Consider the following 18867-nt stretch of genomic DNA (forward strand, 5'->3'; position numbering starts at 1 on the left):
CATGTGAGTACACTCTACAGTTACTGTGTCCCTCCTGTTTACCTCTAGTGTTCTTTATTTATGCTGCACCCCCAGAATTTGCCTGGACTCTCCTATGCTATGGCATGACTGTTCCCTCTGGGCATCACGCGACTGTGCCACTGGGACTATGATGGCCTTGCTTAGCATGTTCAATCTAACCAAAGAAAAAGAGAAGGGAGGGAGGGAGGGAGGAAAAAAAAACTAAAACAAAATCTCAAGAACAACACAGTATTCATCAGCACTCGACACGCTGCCACTGAATTCAGGGAATGGGTGGGTCAACAGTGCCCCAGTCCCAAGGCCAAACAGCAATGAGCCACTTCCAATGCCTGCTTCTACACACAAGAAAACTGAGGATCCAAGATGGCCAGGTACTGCCAACCACTAACACCAGACTCGGAGTCCTGCTCTGAACTCAGTCCTAGATTGGCTAAACCATACAGCCACCTCTATAGGCCAAAATTGTATTCAAAGCTGTCAGCCTTGCATACACTAAGCACACTTTGTACACTGTTTCCTTTATAAACCTTCTGCTGACAATAATACTTTTTTGTTAAGATAGAAAGAACGGATATAAATAAAAAACATGGAAATAGAAACACACATACCTGCCCCATTCTAATCTACTCTATAAAAATTAACTGCATTTTTATTTCTCATTTGCAAGTCCCCAGAGAAGCCAGTACATGCTAAATACAAGTCTAGACACTTGTATCAAGGAGAGGGAGGAAAAAAAAATGATCCCAGACTTTAAAAAAACATGACCTTGATTGATCCCAGCAAAGATCGCCCACTGATAACCCGGTAACATGAAAGACAGACCTGGACGTTCACAGGATAGGGAGCAGCTGACCCCTGTGAACCGGGCTTGACCACAGCATCCCCACGGCAAGCTGAGCAGGCTTCAGGAGCAAAGACCCTCACACACTGAGTCACCAGAGAAGGGGCCTAAAAGGCAGCAGATGATCCTGGTGCTCACTTCCCTTCCAGGGGATGGAAACAAATTCAGAAATAGCAGGAGGGGGCCAGCAGGGTGTAAAGGACTCTGAAGCCCCCAGTGTTGGGTGTCTTTTAAAAAGAGAATGAGAGGCAGGTAGTGGCAGTGGTGCAAGCCTTTAATCCAGCTCTCAAGAGGCAGAGCCAGGAGCATCCCTGAGACCAGGCCAACCTGGTCTACAAAGTGAGTTCCAGTACTACCAGGGCTACACAGAGAACCTACCTCAAAAACAAGAGGAGGCGGTGGAGGAGGAAACGAGGGGGAAAGGAAAGGACACAGGTGCAATATACTCAAACATGCAAACCCTGCAAGAGGCCCCACAACCAAGTGTAACCCTGCATAAGTCACGTTGGGGGGGTCCTAATTCAAACGTCTGACAATCTTGGATATTTAATACCTGGATTAGGTCACATCTAAGCCTCTCTAATTTGGGGGAGTCGTTGGAGGGATAAAGTATGAACAGACATACAGACTGGCATTGTAGCTACATAACAAATTATGGATTATTCTCCTACACTCTAAAGTATGTTGAAATAAAATGACTCACAATCTAAATTTTCTTCCAAGTACTTCAGCAGTAGCAACGGCAACCAAAAAAAAAAAAAAAAAGAATGAATGAAACCAGACAATTCTCATTAAACTCTAACTCTAGACATGGATCATGGGGTGACAGGAGCCCAAATTTGCATTATTCTATCCACTTTGGCTAGCTAAAAATGCCCATGATTAAACAAAAACAAATTTAACCTGTCTTTTGAAGCACTCTGAGAGATAAAACAGAAGCAAAGCCTTATTTTCTCTTGACTTAATTGAGAGAAAAGGTTCTTGATGAAATCTGAACACTAAGAAAAAAGAACAAAACCCAGGCCTGGAATCCCCGCACGGGAGATGGAGGCAAGATCAGGAGTTCAAGGTCACCCAAAGACAAACATCAACATCAAGGTCAAGGCTTGCCTATTTGAGGCTCTGTCTCAAAACAAACAATCTGACCAACAAATAAAAAAATGAAAGGTCCCCTCCCTGGTTCCAGGACCTTACCTATAACACCTAAGCACCTGGAAACTTCTGACCACCAACCTTCCCAGCCCACCTCAGAACCAAATCTCCAAGGTGGGGTACCAGCGTTAAACAACTCGCTTGGGTGACTGAGATGCAATCTCAAAGGTTCCTTCCTTCTCCAGGGGCCCAGCCAAATAGTAGTTCAGCAGGGTCCATGTTCCAAGCCCTCGGGGACAAGGATCCCAGAGAATCCCACATCCTCACAGCTATGCCAGGCTTAAAACTGTGTTCTCCAATCTCAAAAACATACCAAAAAAATTTAAAACAAACAAGGTAGTGTGGCTAACTTGGTGTGTGTAACGTGCCAGGCCTCCATTCTCTGTCATCTGAGGCAGTTCTCACCAACGTTTGGGTGTGTTCAGATATTCATGTTGAGGTTGAGCCTACTGCCAAAGCAGAACTCCCTGGGAAGAAAACAAGTGTACCTACACTGCCCAAGGGACTCTCACTGGGCAATGGATCAGTGAGAATGCCTTCCCTTTTACGCAGCAAATCCAGGAGAAAACCCCCAGTAAACAGGCCAAGGCTAGGGTGCTGGCAGCACTGACAGGGCCTGACACTTGAACAGCCACCAGAGGCCTCCAGCTCACCCAAGGGAAGAGAAGAAAAGAGGGTGAAAGAAAAAAAAAAAAAAAACACAACTGTAGCTTTGTTCTACCGAACCGCTGGGAACAAACTCGCAGCCACAAAACTGACTGGCATTTGATCAGAAACGCGTCAATACAGGTCACTGCCTCAGCTAGGAAGCCAGAACTCAACAATTCAGAATATTAACAATCTCAAGTCCTTCAAAACACTCCCTGTCAACAGGTATCAGTGTTTGCTGAGATTGACAACCAACTCCCCTGGAAAAAAAATGTGACTCCAAGAATCCAGTGTGAGGCGGTGCAGGGGCTGCTGTGTAGACCCTCCTGTTCTGACAAGCACCATCCAGTGCTTGGTAGCAGGGAGAATGAGGAGTAAATAAAGTCTCGATGCAGGCTTGGAGCTGGTCCCGTTTAACATTTCAGAGTTCGCACTAGCTAAATTACTTTTAAGTGCCGCGGTTTTATGTCAAACATGGAGACTCATGCATGCTGTAACTTGCAGAAAGGATGACGGGGAACTAAAGGCCCTGTTCACCTTCATCAGAGGCAAGCGGCTCTTGGGGCCTGACTCAAACTCTCCTGGCCGTATTCTAAGCTTAGAATTCCTCGCTCAGGCTTGCTCTCTCTTGACTCGAGAAATGACCTACACAAAAGTGTTTAATGCCACAGCTCTTTGAAAGAGAACAGTTTCTAAGTTTCCAGAATGATCTCAAAGCAATGGAACAGAGCCTTGAGAGTGGTCTCCAGATGCTTAAGCTGAGAGAAAGTTAAAACTGAGTACCCTGACCCTCACAGATATAATAAAACTAAGGACCCAGAAAAGAAGAAGGTTCCTGCATACACGTGAGCACACTCCTGACATCTCCAGCATCAGTGAGCAGAGGCTCAGAGGTTAAGAAGCCTCACGGTTCCTGTGACAGAACCAAGTTCAGTTCCCAGCACCCACCGTGGATGGATCACAACCACCTGTAAATCTAGCTCCAAGAACTTCCGACACCTCCGGCTTCTTAAGGCACCTGCACTTAATGTACATCCATGTACGCAAGGACAAACAAACACACACACACACACGATAAAAACAATAAAAATAACTTCTAGTAGGAACCTTAACCTAAGCAGTACTTCCTCACCGTCAGTTTCCTAGTTTCATGTTGCCAAGCACTTACATATACACCAGATTTCATAAAAGTCACAGGCGCCTGAAGTCTCTGATTGGTCTTAGAGTAAAGAAATATGTTCAAGTATCTTTCAACAATGCAGCAGCATCTTCCATTTATCCCACAAGCCCGAAAAGCAGCCTTCTCCCACTACTCAGAAAGAAGCTGTCATTTTTCTCCAGTCCTTCATGGCAATTCTCCTTATATAAAGACCCCTCTGTTAATACACTGGGTATTGCCACATAGATCTTTGCATTTTAAAACCAAACTGGTCCCACCACGTGGAAGGAAGACGTGAATGAAGGCACTGGATGGATTGGCAAAGCTTAATTATGTTAAATCATATCAGGGTACCTCTCAAGAGATCCCCCCCGAAAAAGAAAAGTATAACCAATACATTTAAGGAAAAGGAAGTTTTTCCGCAACTACCCAATGTGTTAAATTATCCATTTGTAACTACTGCAGCATAGTAACTAGACATGCATTTTGAACGGTGAAAATTTTTAATTTAAAATAAAAGAAAAAAAATAAATAAACTCAGTTCCAGAAGACATGGGCGACTCACCTGACTCCTCTCTTTGTCCACCTTCTTGAAACACTTATTCAATGACAAATTATGTCTCACTGAGTTTTTCCACCCAGTAGGTGCATTTGCAAAATACGGGAAATGTTCTAAGATCCAGTTGTAGATATCCTTCACTGGCAGGCGCTTGGTCGGAGAGTCCTCAATGGCCATAAATATGAGGCAGCTAAAGGAATAGGGAGGCTTGCAGTTGGGGTTCTGCCTGGCATCGTAGGGCATGTCCGAGTGGGCAGGGGATGGCGGGGTGTCATCGTCTAGGTCCTGCACAGGACTGACACTCCTCAGGACCGACTCCCCAAAGCTCTTCAGCAAGTTCTTGCTTTCATGCAGCCAGTTCAGGTTGGTCAGCTCTTCATCTTCCATGGTCCCCTCTTCTAATCTGATGTCAGGCAGAGGGAAGTCAAGATCATCATCTTCCTGGAGGGCCTTGGAGAAACCGCTGCCCCGGTAACGCTGACTCAGTCCACTGGACACACTGATTCCTGAGCTCTCGGGCTTCTTACTGGCAGGCATGACTGGACCCATTTACGTGAAGGCTCCTAGGAAGGACAAGGCAGAGAGGTAATGAGCTGGAGAACCTCAGAACAGGAATCGGTTCAGTTCCCGCCTGACTCCCTCTGTTCCTATTTGGGTCTCAACTACAGTACTCAAGCATGGCAGCCCCACGAGCTGACCATAGTTTATACAATGAAGAAAAACGAGCCCAGCGTGCCAGCAGAATGGTGACCTGATGGGCCTTAAACAAAACTGGAGACACCTGTGGCACTTTTAATGTGTAAACACATCATAAAAGGAACGAACAACTTCACAGTGGCTTCTCTTTGGATCCACAGTCGCTCCCTGTGACCTAGGAGAACTTGGTGTCATCCATCCTTTATGATACATGTATATATTATGCAAACTTCTCTAAAGACTCAGACAACATAAGTGCAATGGGCAACTACCACGGCTTTGTATTACCAGATGCACTGTTTATTCTTCTCAAAGAGAAAAAGGCTAGCTCTGAAAGTACTCACTCAACTGAAATCTCAGCATACCTGTACTTCTGGCATTCTTGAGGCTACGGCACAAGAATTGAAAGTTCAAGGCCAAGCTGGGCTACAATAGATTCCCTCTCAGAAATGGGGGTGTCAGGGCTGACAAGATGGCTTATCGGGTAAAGGGACTTGCTGACAAGACTGATGACCTGAGTTTGATCACCCAGACCTACATGATGCAAAGACAATTACTCCAGGAATTTGTCCTCCGACCTCCACATGTACACTGGGCATATGTGCCCCCATATATACAGACACATGTACGTGTACATATACACAACTGTATACACATGCATATTATGTGTGTGTGTGTATATATATGTATATGTATGTATATATATACATACATATACATATATATACATATATATATATATATATATATATATATATACACACACACACACACACATACAAATAAGTGTAAATTTTTTCACCATTTAAGTAAAATACTAGAGATGAGAGGGAAGGCATGAGAGTTGCTTCCAATCCCGTAAGATTCTCATAAGGGTCTTGGAAGTAGAACTGTAACCAAAGGCCACTGATTTGACTGTTTGGTTTTATTTGTATCCCACAAAAATTGTAAGGAGAAATTACAGCTTTAATTACATTTGACAAGTGTAAACCAGGACAAGGAATTCTGCAGACTACAACTTAACTAAGTACATTCAATTTAAGAACATCTCTAAAGAGAAAAAGTGTGTAACCTCAGGCACTAAAAAATACGTGGGAATGAAGAATAAGCCATTAACTGGGATCGGTAAAGAAAATAAAGTTGGAAGGGCAACTGGAAATTTCAAAACAGGAAGGCAAGTTCAACAGAAACTGTAACAGATCCTCCCCACCCCACAGCATCTCCACTCTTATCAATGGCCTAGAACAGAGAGTAAAGCAGCATATGACAAGAAAATACGTGTCGATGTCAAGTTTACAAATAGAACCACCCCTACAGGCACAACCCTCTGGTACACAACTCGAGATAAAAGGGACAATGGGTCTTTCACTGGCTGCGTGCAGAGCTAAAAACTACATGCTTAGCTTAAAGGCATCTCTTTTTTTTTTGGGGGGGGGGGGGGCCTCCGTGAGGAGTTAAAGCAATGTCCCTAGAGAGGAATGAATACATCGAAGGCAAACAAACGGTTATCCCAAGCCTCTAAATATCCATTAACATGGCATCGAAAGTGACCTCTGTCTCAGCACAGGAAGTTCTAGAGCTGAATTCTAGAAAGCACGATTCAGAGCTCCAAACAAAGAGGCGAGGTGCCAGCATGCTGCAGCGCTTTCCCACCACCCGGACAGAGATATAAGAGGCACATCTCCCAAGCGGACAGGAGATACCATCTCTAAGAGAAGAAAAATCCCCACAGGGCATCCCAGCCCAAACGAGGCAGGCCAGTCCACAAGAATCCAGTTCACCCAAGGAAATATTTCTGTCAAAAACGGGAGTTAATGTACATAACACATCATGCAGGTTATAGAAAAGTGGTTATTCAGATTTGGAGCTACTTAATGAATCCAGCCTGATACAAGTTAATGTCCTTATGAAGAAATCAAGGGCAGCTTGTCTCAAAGTTTCCTCAGATTCCCCTAGAAAAGGTTCTAATTGCCAGCATATCCACACACATGAGAACTATCCAGCCAGTTGAAATCAACTTTAGCACCAAATGAAAGTTTTATGTCTCCTGAGCTTCCAAACAGGAAAATTATATCATGGCTGACAGTAAAGTAATTTAATTGCACTGTTGCTATGACAACATACTGCTCTCTTTCTTTTTAATTTGCTTATTTGTCAGTGGCTTCCCAAAGGAACTAACATGCTATTCTCCATGTTTTCTTTTGTTTTCAACAAACACAACCAGCAACGTGGTCCTATACGAAAAACAAATTTAAACGCCAGGGCCAAGAAGAGAAGGTCTGGAGGGTTCCTAACCCCTAGATTATGTGTTTCCCCAAACTCTCCACTAACTATATCCCCTATAAATCCCTCACTTTACAACAGCATGGCAGGCTCCTCACCATCCCTGTCCTTCTATATTACAACAAAACAAACAATTCCCAGAAACCACAGCTGAGGAGGTTTCCATTAAAGCCTAACTACAAAATTTTCCAGATCTCCTTTCCCTTATTTTAGTGTGGCGAAGTGGTAGTGTGAGTCTGCGGTCAAGCAAACATATTTTAATCTGCTGCTAATAAATAATGTTGCTTTGAACAGTTATCCACCAGTGACCGCCTTAAATTATTGGTTATGTCTCATGCACCCTCCTTTTGTTTTCATTTTTTTATGGCTTCCTGTATTTTATCTTCCTTTCTTTCTTTCAACGAAGAAAATGGAGTAGAAATGCTTACTTTTTTGGCTAATAGTAGAACGTCTCCAAATAAGTGACAACGCCATTACGCCCCAGGTCTGAACAGATGTTAGTGGTGAACTTTTTTAAAAGTTGAGAAATCTTTCTCAACCAAAGCTGGGCAGTCGCGAGTTTGGGGCATCGGGAACCTCCCCCTCCTTGCGCGCGCACGCACGCACGCGCTCCACTCCCTTTTACTGTACTTGTCAAAAACATTTCAAGGGGACCAACGAGGGTAACGATTGGCTGAGCTCTGCGTCAATCAGCGGCGTTGCCAGGCAACGGGAAAACTGCTCTTCTCCGCGTACACAGGGCAATTGGGAGCACACATACCTTCACTGCTGGTCAGATGTCATAAACCTTTTATTGGCCGCAGCGTGGCGAGACTAAAACAAATCAATACGTGCCCACCGTCCTCCCCCATCTCACGCGAGGCCCAGAAAGGCTTGCAAAGAGTCGGGATGCGGAAGCGGGCCCCGCGGGTCTCGGGATGCTCGCGGCCCGTGCAGAGCGTGCTCGGCTAGGGAGGGGATCTTTGTTAGGCGCCAGTTCGCAGTCCTGGGGTCTGGAGTTGATCGGCACCTTCTGCCAGACTCGAATTGCTGAGGATGCCTGTTCCACAGACAATACCAACTCTGTTGCTCTCGGAGTCTGGGGGGAAACCGAGGCACGCGAAGCAGCCAGCACGTCGGGGCAGGAAAACTCCTGGGCGGGCAACTTCCCGGCTTAGGACTGGGGTCCCCCCACCCGGGATCCAGCTTGGCCCGCGCCCCGCACTGCGAGCCCCATCCCCGTGCCGCCGCGACGGCTCTCAAACGCGGACCCCAGCCTGGGTGGTGCGGCCGGGAGCGGGCACGGACTCACCTGGCCGAGCGCGGCGCGGGGCCGCCGCTGCCTTCAGCGCAGCAGACAAAGTTTCGCTGGTGCCCAGCGGGCATCGCTCGGGGTCCCGCAGCAGACGCTCGAGCCCTGGGCGGGCGGCGGGGGGCGGCCGCGGATGCGGGCGGCAGGGGTACGGGGAGCGGCGCGGCATGGGCCCCGAGCGAGCGTCCGCGGGCGCCGCGTCCTCCCGCCGGCCCCGCCGCTCTCCACGCCCCGTCCCGCCTCCCGCTCGCCTCCGCTGCGGCGCGTCGGGGCCGGGGCGCGCCGAGCGGCGAGAAATTGTTTCCACTGCAAACAAAAAAAGGCGACACATGACCAGGCAGGAGGAGGGGAAGCGCGGGGAGGGAGGGGCGGAGGGAGCCGGAGAGACGGAAAACGTGGGCTGGGCGACCCCGGGCTGTGGCGCGGGTCCGCAGGGTGGCCCTTTGGCCGGGCTGGGTACCCGGGGCTCCTGTGCTGCACCCAAGGGACCCAGGGGAGCCAGGCAGGTGGCGCGTGGCCGGCCCCCTCCCCTGCTTCAGGCCACACGGGCGGTGCTGCGCAGCTGGCAACGTGTCGCCGCAGCGCTTTTACCCCGGCTGCCTGCCTTACAAGGCTCGAAAGTAAAAATAAAAAGAATTACGACGCGAGCGAGGCTTCTGAGGGTGAGGAGAGAAGATTCCACTGCTCTCCCAACTACTACTGCAGCACTCCCGAGGCAGGTCCAATCCTCCTCCACCATGTACCTCTTGCCGGGGACGAAAAACTGATCCCCAGCCTAGGTTTCTCTTGGCTTTGGAAGGCAGGAGGATGGCCGCAACCACCGAGGGAGAGGTGAACCCCAAACGCAACGTCAGTGGGTTCTCCTCAGTGGGCTGGGCTAAGGGCCCCATCCGACTTCTATATCTGGAAGGAAAACAAGTCTCCGTCCTTCACCATTTTGAGCTTCATCAACTAAAACGACAATCTGCAGCCCCCCCCCCCCAGCCCACCCCTGGAATGGTACGACCACTTCTCCCAGTCTCCAGACACTTCCAGAGAATGGCCACCCACTGCTCAAGGCACACCAGCGGGCTGCCTTTGGTGAAGATGAAAGCAGAGTCCAATAGGACACCCTGCTGGTGACATAAATAAAAATAGGATTGCGCACCACTCCCAGGTAGCTAGGCAAGCAGGTTCTACAAAGAGAAGCCCAAAGCCATCCTCCCACGCCCACCTGAAAAGTGGACAGCTAGGAAGAGCTATCTGTGAACTGGGCTGAAAACCCAGCTGGGCAGGAACTTTTATCATAGCCAGACTGGGAGGGGGAGAGAGAGAGAAAACGGTGAGAGAAATACCACGTGCTTCTGAGAAGTTTGTTTCAAAAAAGAAACAAGAAAACTCCAAACCAATCTTGAGATTCAATCCCCCGCTTAACGAAACTTCAAGATTAGGTAGGTGGCAGGCAATCTTAAGCAATTCAGATTCACAGAGACTTCACTATTTGCCAAGCACCCAGAAGACTTGGAGAAGCCCAAGGTAGCCTGAGGTCATCCAGCGCCACTTTCTATGTTATTGAGCACATCTTGTGACTAAACAGAAGGTACCCGGTGGCAGGAACATTAGATCATCTCTGGAGTCTCACACCAGTGGTTCTAAGGCCCACTACTGGTAACCCAAACCAGGACAAGAGGTCAGTCACCTGTGGCTCGACTAGGGCAGGTCCCCCTCCTACAACAGCATGTCACTTGACAATGTTTAATCCCCACCAAAGGAATCAGGTAAGAACTGACCTTAGAGAATTTGTATTTTTCGGGCTCTACCATGAGCTGCTAGCCCTCCCAATCCCTCTCACACACTACCTAGACGTCTCCTTCACATAAAGTAGGCACAGCACATTGCTTCCCCGCTCCTTCTTCCTAGGTTCAAAAGGCAGGAATGTGAGCTTCCTATGTTGAAAAAACAGGTGATTACGCCTGAACTATGTCATTCTTAAAACTCAATGCCAACTGTTAGCCTCCTAGTGTGTGAGCTGGTCCTGCCAAATGAACAAAAGTTTAGGTTCTAAGAAGCCATCAGGAAAGGGAGGAGTACGGTGAGTGGAGAGGCTGCCTTTAACGAGCCAGCCTTTCCCTCGGAGGGTTTTTGCTTTCTTACATTCACAAACCGAGTAGCTTGTCTGGAGGAGCATATGAGAAACATCTGGAAAGCCAACCCTAAGTCCCAATACCCTTAGATGGGGGCCCTAGGTGTACACATCAAAAGAGGTCCCTGGGATGATTGTGCTGGCAACCTCTACTTCAGACAGGAGATGGAAAAAGCACAATATCGAGTATGACTTGATTTCTTATTTTCCCATTTCCATTAGAGATATGCTAAGAGTTGTCAGGTGTGGTGTCCTAAAGAAGAGTGGTAGGCCGGTAAGGTAGGTAGACCTTATCTGATGTGCAACGTCCACAGGTCTCCCTGCCTGGTGATCTAAAATGGGCCCAACCAGATCTTTGCTGTACACCAGAGAGAGCTTAGTGTGCCCTCCTCCAACTGTGGTTCCACAGATCTCGGGACAGGTATCCTTGACATTAGCATTCAGGGGCCAAATTCCTGTAGGAATAGCCTCATGCTCAATTTTCCTGATGTGTTTTCCAAATAAACCCTTATATTTTGGGTGCCAAGAAACCTCAAACAGGCCAAATAATTTAAACTATTGTTTTAAAAAGCTATTTGATAGCAGAATCCTATCTTAGACCCAGAACTTACTTTAGAAAATATCTTTCTTTCTCTCTTTCTTTCTTTCTTTCTTTCTTTCTTTCTTTCTTTCTTTCTTTCTTTCTTTCTGCTTTTGTTTTTGTTGTTGATGTTTTGTCATTGTTTTGAGATTTGGTTTTTGGTTTTGTTTTGCTGCTGCCTCCCCCGACCCCAGACAGGATTTCTCTGTGTAGCTCTGGCTGTCCTGGAACTCACTCTGTAGATGAAGCCAGCCTCAAACTCACAGAGATCCACCTGCCTCTGCTTCCCATGTACTGGATTAAAGTCATATGCCACCACTGTCCAGCAACATTTATTTTACAACTCTCACATTACTTCAAAAAACCCCACCAAAACATCTTAATCAAAGGAGCCAGTTCACACACAGAAAAAGAAGGTAAGATCTCCACAAAGAGGCTCAACTTTTCTTTAAAAAGTCAAAGAAACACACGTTATACCAACTTTGATATCTCATCTGTCAGACCACTCCATACCCCATCTGGACACAGGCTGGTGAACCAAGACTTGTGTTCTGGGACAGTCAGTGCAAGTCAGTATAGGCCTCCATTCCTCCTTCATGTTTCTTAATGGCATAGCTGACAGTCCCTCAAAGCAGTGACAACTAAGGAGATACCAGAGAGACCTTGCTGTAGGTGCAAAGACCTGAGGCATGTTCAGTTCCTAGCACCTCGTCAGGCAGCTCACAACTGCCTGTAACTCTTGTTCCAGGGGATACAATGCCCTCTTCTGGCTTCCATGGGCACTTGTACACAGGGGACACATGCATACACTCAACACACACACACACACACACACACAAACATACACACACACACATACACATACACGCACACACACAATCTGAATAAATATTTTGTTTAAATTGAGGTGAAAATATTGTTAGTGACTCCCTCTGAGAACAAGTTTTTTTTTTTGATATGTGCTTCTTTTATACTTGCGTTTACATCTGTAGAGTCGTAAGCTTTCTACCACAGTGTTCCAGTTGTCTAAACACGCATCAGAATTACCTAGAGGGCTAATTTAAATACTACCAATGGTCCCCACACCCATAATTTCTGGTTCCAGAGGCCAAGGCTTGACCTTAGATTTTGCATCCCTAAAAAGCACTGCAGGCCTGAGAACCATAGTTTGAGGGCCTCTGGATTCAGTCGGGGGTGGGGGTGGGAGTGGCAGGGTATAAAAGTCACCAAAAGACCAAGAGGGTGTATCCTATGAGGAGGAGGAAAGGTACAGGCAAAGACAATCCCTTGCTCATAGTTTGGGACCACAACACACAAGGATGCTATTTCTGATTGCCACAACAACAAACCTCACTTTCCCCTTCTGTGGAGAAGAGAGACCCTCAACTGGAAGACTGGAAGTTCCTAAGTGAGGCAGAAGTGGTCACCATTTGACAGCCTCTGTGAGTTCCCTCGTGTGTGTGTGTGTGTGTGTGTGTGTGTGTGTGTGTGTGTGTGTGTGTATGTTTACCAGGCCAGTCCTCAAGGGTGGAGCCTGGGAAAGGCTTCATGGTATTTCTTCAGCAGGGAGTAGGCAAGGATGCTGACTTGAGGTTCAGAGGGGGAGGGGTAAGGAGAGTATGGGCGATGGGTGGAGTGAGATTCATTAGTTCAGGCTCCCCTGCCAGCCCTGAGCCTATGAAGTCACCTGCTAGAGGCAAAAGAGAAGTATAAAGTCTCTCAGCTCCTCTGTAACCATAAACAAAATGGTAAACGATGGTCTAGGATCCAGGGTCAGGCAATTCATTCAGTCAACAAGGATTTGCTTTAAACACTTAACAACTCATGCCCACTGCTTACTGGTAAGGACTTCAAAGACAGCCTGGGAAAAATACATACGGCACCAGCCACCAAGGACAGGAGGACACCTGGTAAGCATTACCTTAAAGTTTTTGTATTATTTTATTCTATGTGCACGGGTGTTATGCCTGCATGTGTGTCTGCAGGCCACGTGTGTGCTTGGTACCTTTGGAAATCAGAGGGCAGCCTTGGATCACCCGAACTAGAGTTACAGGTGGTTATGAGCACTCAGAGAGTGCTGGGAACCAAATCTGAGTCCTCAAGAGCAGCCCATGCTCCTGACCACTGAGCCATCTCTCCAGCTCACTGGCAAGCATATACGAAGCAACCATATATGCAGCAACCATAGATGTACAAACATACCAAGCTCAAGGCCAAGACCGGAATAGTGCAGCCAAACAGACACATGCTGGGACTCACCAGCTAGATAACCCCAGGCAGGGAACATAACTTCTTTCCCTCCATCTAGTTTCCTTATCTTAAGAATGAAGGAATGGGGGTGGGTGGAGGGTGACTAAATGAAGTCTGAGCTTGCCAAGTAAGCCTGGCAACCCCAGGCAGATCCTTGGAACACGCAGTGGTAGGCAAAAACTAGGTGTTGTCCTCTGACCGTCACACACGTCACACACAGACACACACATGCCGGCGCTCAGCACATATCACAACACAAGCCTCAATACAAATCATAATACACATAATAATTATTATATAAATATCATTTATAAATTTATAAACAATAAAGAATTATAAATAATTGGTATGAATTAGTATTATCATTTTATGGGGAAATGGGATAATAACTAATTATATCAGCTAGCTTTGAGTCATTATTTCAGAATGCCTGACAGGACTAGCTTATAAAGGGAAGACATGCTTTTTTTTTTTTTGGTTCATTTTTTGGAGGTTCCTATCCTTCGGTGGCCATCTTGCTTTGGGCCTTTGGTGAGGTAACACATCATGGCGGTATACGTGCTGGGACAAAGTTAACTATCTCATGACTGGAAGCTAAAGAGGAAATGGAAGGCCCCTCAATCCTCTTGGAAGCATGCCTCCAATGACCCAAAGACCTCCCAGTAGGGTCCACACCATAAAGGCTCTCCCACCTCATCCCAATGGTATGACCACACTCAGGAGAGCGAGCTCGTTCATTAGGAGCCTTTGGGGGGATGCCCAACATCCAATCTGCAGCAGCCTTTCATTGAGTTGTGATAACAATTAAATGAATTAATACTTGTAAGGAATGTACAATGGAACCACGGTACGGTACTTCGTACAGGATTTTGGTTAAGTAGATAAATCAGAAGGAAAAGATTTAGTTTGCACACTGACATGTTGGTGTAACAGTTTATAATTTGTATGCCATATCAGGGATTGTAAAAGACAAGACAATAAAATAAAAAGTGAAAATATTTACTATATATAAAGAGAGGGAACTGAGTGTGGTGCCCATAAGCCCAGCACTCTAGAAGTGGAGACAGAAAGGTCAGAAGTCAAATGTCACTCTTGACAACATAGGAAGGCTGAGGCTACATGAGCCTCTGTAACAAAAGGGGGAGAGGCAATAATTGTATATGTAAATACAGGTGGGCATGCTTTTTTAACACCAGGTCTGACATGTAGCCTCGATTGGCCTAAGACTTCATGATCCTTGTGCCTCAGTCTCCCAAAGGCTGGGATTATAGGTGTGCCCCACCATATCTGGCTCGTGGTATTTAATTTACAACTCTCACATTACTTCAAAAAAAACAAAAAACCCCACCAAAACATCTTAATCAAAGGAGCCAGTTCACACACAGAAAAAGAAGGTAAGATTCCCCACAAAGAGGCTCAACTTTTCTTTAAGAAGTCAAAGAAACACACGGTACAGCAACTTTGGTATCTCATCTCATCTGTCAGATTGACCCACACTTACAGGTAAAAAAACGGGTTCGGGTGTAGGTGGGAAGGTATCTTCATACAACTACAGGGTGAGTCTGCCTTTATAACAAAATTAACTAAAAATGTATTCACTGAGCCCTGCCATTGATCCTAAACTGCCAGCCAAATGGGATTTAGCCTAGGTACTTCCATTCCACCAGAGCTCCTGATCCCTCCCTGAGGTGGGAAAGTCCAAAAAACAAGAACTGCAGAACTCAGGAATGTGCTTGTGGCATTTCTGTCAGAAGGTCTCTGGCACATGGATCAACAGAGATGAAGTAAAGGCTCCCACAGGCATTGGAAAGCATTTTCAGGGACAGTGTCTAAAACCCTGGAACCGTAGAACTTACGGAAATAAGAGGCTGGAGTCGTACTATTAAACCATAAGCTACCTTGGCCCCGTGGCCCCTTTGCTCCCTGCTGCTTCCAGTTTTCTGATAGTTTTAAAACCGTTCTTAAGCATTCCCTTTCCAGAATCAGTTTCACATTCTCAGACGATGTAAAATAACTTACAGAAGTTCATAATGTTAAGAGTTGAGGGGTGTGAATACGTTGGCAAAGCTTTTTGCAAAATTAAAGTATTTCATGATCTTTTTAAATGGAGGGATATGAAATGCTCCTGTTTTATAAAGTTATCAGTGGGAGCCAACAGAATTGCTACATATTATAAACCCTATATTCAGAGCTATGAAGTCTATCTGCCCAAGAAAAGATTCAAGGTAAGCCTTCTGAGTGGCAAACTTTCTCTTTGAAGATACAAGAATTCCAAACACTTGTGCATTTGTGGAGGACTGAAGTGGAGACTTGAGGGTTCTTTGAAAAGTCATTTGTGTTGGACGGGGTTTGGCTGGGGCAAACATGTGAAGGAGTGTTTTCCTGAAGCAGACCCAGGTGAAAGGCTAAGGCAGTCTTGGGAAGGAACATTTCCTGATGCAGACCCAGGTGAAAGGATGTTCCGCAAAAGCAAGCACGTGAAAAGACAGATGATGAAGGAGTCTTCTCGAATGACACACATTTATTGGTCCGCCTTACATTTCTCTGTTGAGCTCCATTTGTTAGGACTCTATAGAGAGAAACTCGCCCAAAACCGTCTGGTAATAATGCTGCAGTTTTTTGCTGCTTCCTCAGACTCAGGTGATTGGCAGAGTGATGTCGGCTGAGACAGACTCATGGGCTGAGACAAGACCCATGGAAGACACGTGATGTTTGGAGGGAGGGTAAAAAGGACTCAGTGGACAGTGAATGAGGCTGGGCTAAGCTTGCTTGTAGAGCTAGCTGGGCAATATTTGCTGATCTTTGCTTCCCTGAGAGAGGCACAGCTGAGAACCTCTCCTTCTTCCTGGTCCCTCCTGCTGACTCGTGCCAAGGCTGAGGCCTGGCTGTCTCTGCTGGGTAGTGCCACTAGTACTGATTTTGTGTTTACTATCCCGACCCTACCAAACTGGACTGCTAGTGTGTCTGTGAAGTGTTTGCAAGTGGATCAAGCTGCCGCTGTTGACCTATGAACTGAACTGCCGATTTCCAGACAACACAGATGGGATCTGCTCCAAAGAACCATTTCTAAACAGGTCCACTTTCCCCTGTAAGGGCCCATGATTCGCCAAAGAATGATACCCCAGGTTCAACAGTATGTAAACACAAAGAGTCTCTTACTCTGCAGAAGTCCAGCATGCTGGGGTCTACCATCTACAAAGATGGAGAGACCCCTAAGTGACCTTGCAGGCCAGATTTAAAGCACATTAGGGAAATTCCAGGGAGGAGTAGGTGACCGATATTTTAATCTTGGTTCTATCTCTAGGGACATTCCAGAACCATTGCTGGGGGCTGAAAACTGTTGCTGGGGAAGTCTGAAAACTGCTTTTGTCCTTGCCTCAGGCCAGGTTACAGGGCAGCTTCTGAGGCCTGGATTTAGGCCTAGTCTCCTGAACGGCTCATTGGAAGCCTGTCATGGAGTCAGTCTAGCCTTCTCACCTCATATCCTTTCTTTTGCACTACTTCTGGTGGGTGGCAAGTTAAAAGGAAGGTTAAAGCATTTAAGAACCATCATTAAAACCTGAAAAGAAGTTACAGAGGAGGGCAACATTGACTTGCAGGATTCAGCTACAATTTTGTTGCTGCTGTTGCTGTCATAAGAGATGAAATGAGTAACCCCACCATCCCCCAAACCTAGGGAACTCCATGAGCTGAAGCATACCAAAGGAGTGGGGCAAGGGCTTCTCCTGACTCCTGGGGACACTGCATACAGCTGAGAGCTTGTCCTGCAGGAGACTGCCAATCTTGAGGTTTTGGACCACATTTATCTACCGTTCTTTCTCCTCGTTGTGCATGTGATGATGTATAAAGTACCACAATTATTTAAGCATTGTTCCCAGGGGGAATGGTTAGGTGCCTACAAGGTCTGTTAACAGAATCTCCACTAACTCATGACCTTATTCGCATTCCCACTTAGAGAAACCCTGATATTAACTAGGGATGTGCTGATTAGCACTAGGCTCCAGGCTAAGGACTCCATGAGACATATATAAAAGGAGCTCTGTCAGCGCATCCCCCATATGACAGACACATCATGGCCAGCTTGCCCTCGGAATCTCTACACAGCACTTTGGCTCCTCTCGGGCGCCATTTTAAACAGCTAAACCACCAACCGAAAATATAAAAGTGCAAAAACTGTGATCCTATATAGACCACAAAAAGGGACACTGTTTGATGTCGCCACATTCCTCTTCAGCTAAGGGCAAGCACACCTGACCACTCAAGCTGTTCGCTGCTCCGTGTGTCTCTGAGAAGGACCATGAGCACACCCAACTTTAAATGTGGAGGTATACAAACATATATTGACAAGTGGGCAAAGTCACAAGTTGAGTCAACCAATGAAAACTGTCATCTTCAACCAATGCAACAAATGTGGCACCTAGCCAGTGCCAGATAGTATCCTAAGAGTGGTATCTTTGGTACAGGACATGGGTCTATAGGCTCCTATGTGGAAGTGCGGTCCTAGCCGTTGGCACTACTTTGGGGGTAGATGCCGAAAACTTTAAGAATTGGGACACACCCTTGGGGTCCATGCTTTTGAGGAGTAGCTTGTCTCTTTCCTCTTTCCTGTCTCTTCCTGGCCACCATTATGTGAGAAGCTCTGCTCTGTAGCCAGGCAACCATGGACTGAAACCTTCCAACTGTAAGCTAAGTAGAGTCTTCTTCCTTTTAAATTGTATTTTAACTAACTCAGGGATTAACCGCAGAGACAGAGCATCTGACCAGCACAAAGGCTCTGCAAAACTCATTTCAGCCTCACAGCAATCATATAAGGAGCTATATGATTTCACTTTCTAAATGAAGAACTCAAGTCCCAGAGAGTTTGTCCACCTACCCAAGGTCACAGAGCTTCTGAGTGATGTGTGGGAACATACACAGATCTCAGAGTTCAGGGGAATCAGAAATGTTTTGGAGAAGCCCAGAGCATCTGGCTTATTCTTAGAGACATTCCTAGGGAGAGAGATGAAGGATGGACAACACACACACATCAACCAGGGCATGAGAGAGGCTCGGTGGTACTTGATGTTCCCACAAGGAATCGGAGTTCAGTCCCCAGCACCCTGGGTAGTTCACACCTGTCTGTCACTCTAGTTCTAGGGGATCCTACGCCCACTTCTGGCCTCTGTGGGCACCTATATGTCCATAATGCACATACGTATGGTCAAATATCCACATATACAGCCTGACAGTACTGGGGCACTCCTTTGAACCCAGCACTCAGGAGGC

The 18867-nt window shown here is 46.5% G+C and overlaps 1 protein-coding gene across 3 annotated transcripts in view; it reads right to left on the reverse strand.

Moving 5' to 3' along the window:
* Foxn3 (forkhead box N3) overlaps positions 1 to 18867 on the reverse strand; it is a 364395-nt gene that overhangs the window by 187114 nt on the left and 158414 nt on the right. For all 3 annotated transcript variants that reach the window (XM_028777274.1, XM_028777272.1, XM_028777273.1), the window contains one exon: positions 4387 to 4943. In XM_028777274.1, the coding sequence (XP_028633107.1) occupies positions 4387 to 4929 (543 nt within the window). In that variant the 5' untranslated portion in view covers positions 4930 to 4943. The remainder of the gene's footprint in view (positions 1 to 4386; positions 4944 to 18867) is intronic.

The sequence above is a fragment of the Grammomys surdaster genome, unplaced genomic scaffold (genome assembly GCF_004785775.1).
Source record: "Grammomys surdaster isolate TR1022 unplaced genomic scaffold, NIH_TR_1.0 279, whole genome shotgun sequence".
NCBI classification, from domain to species: domain Eukaryota; kingdom Metazoa; phylum Chordata; class Mammalia; order Rodentia; family Muridae; genus Grammomys; species Grammomys surdaster.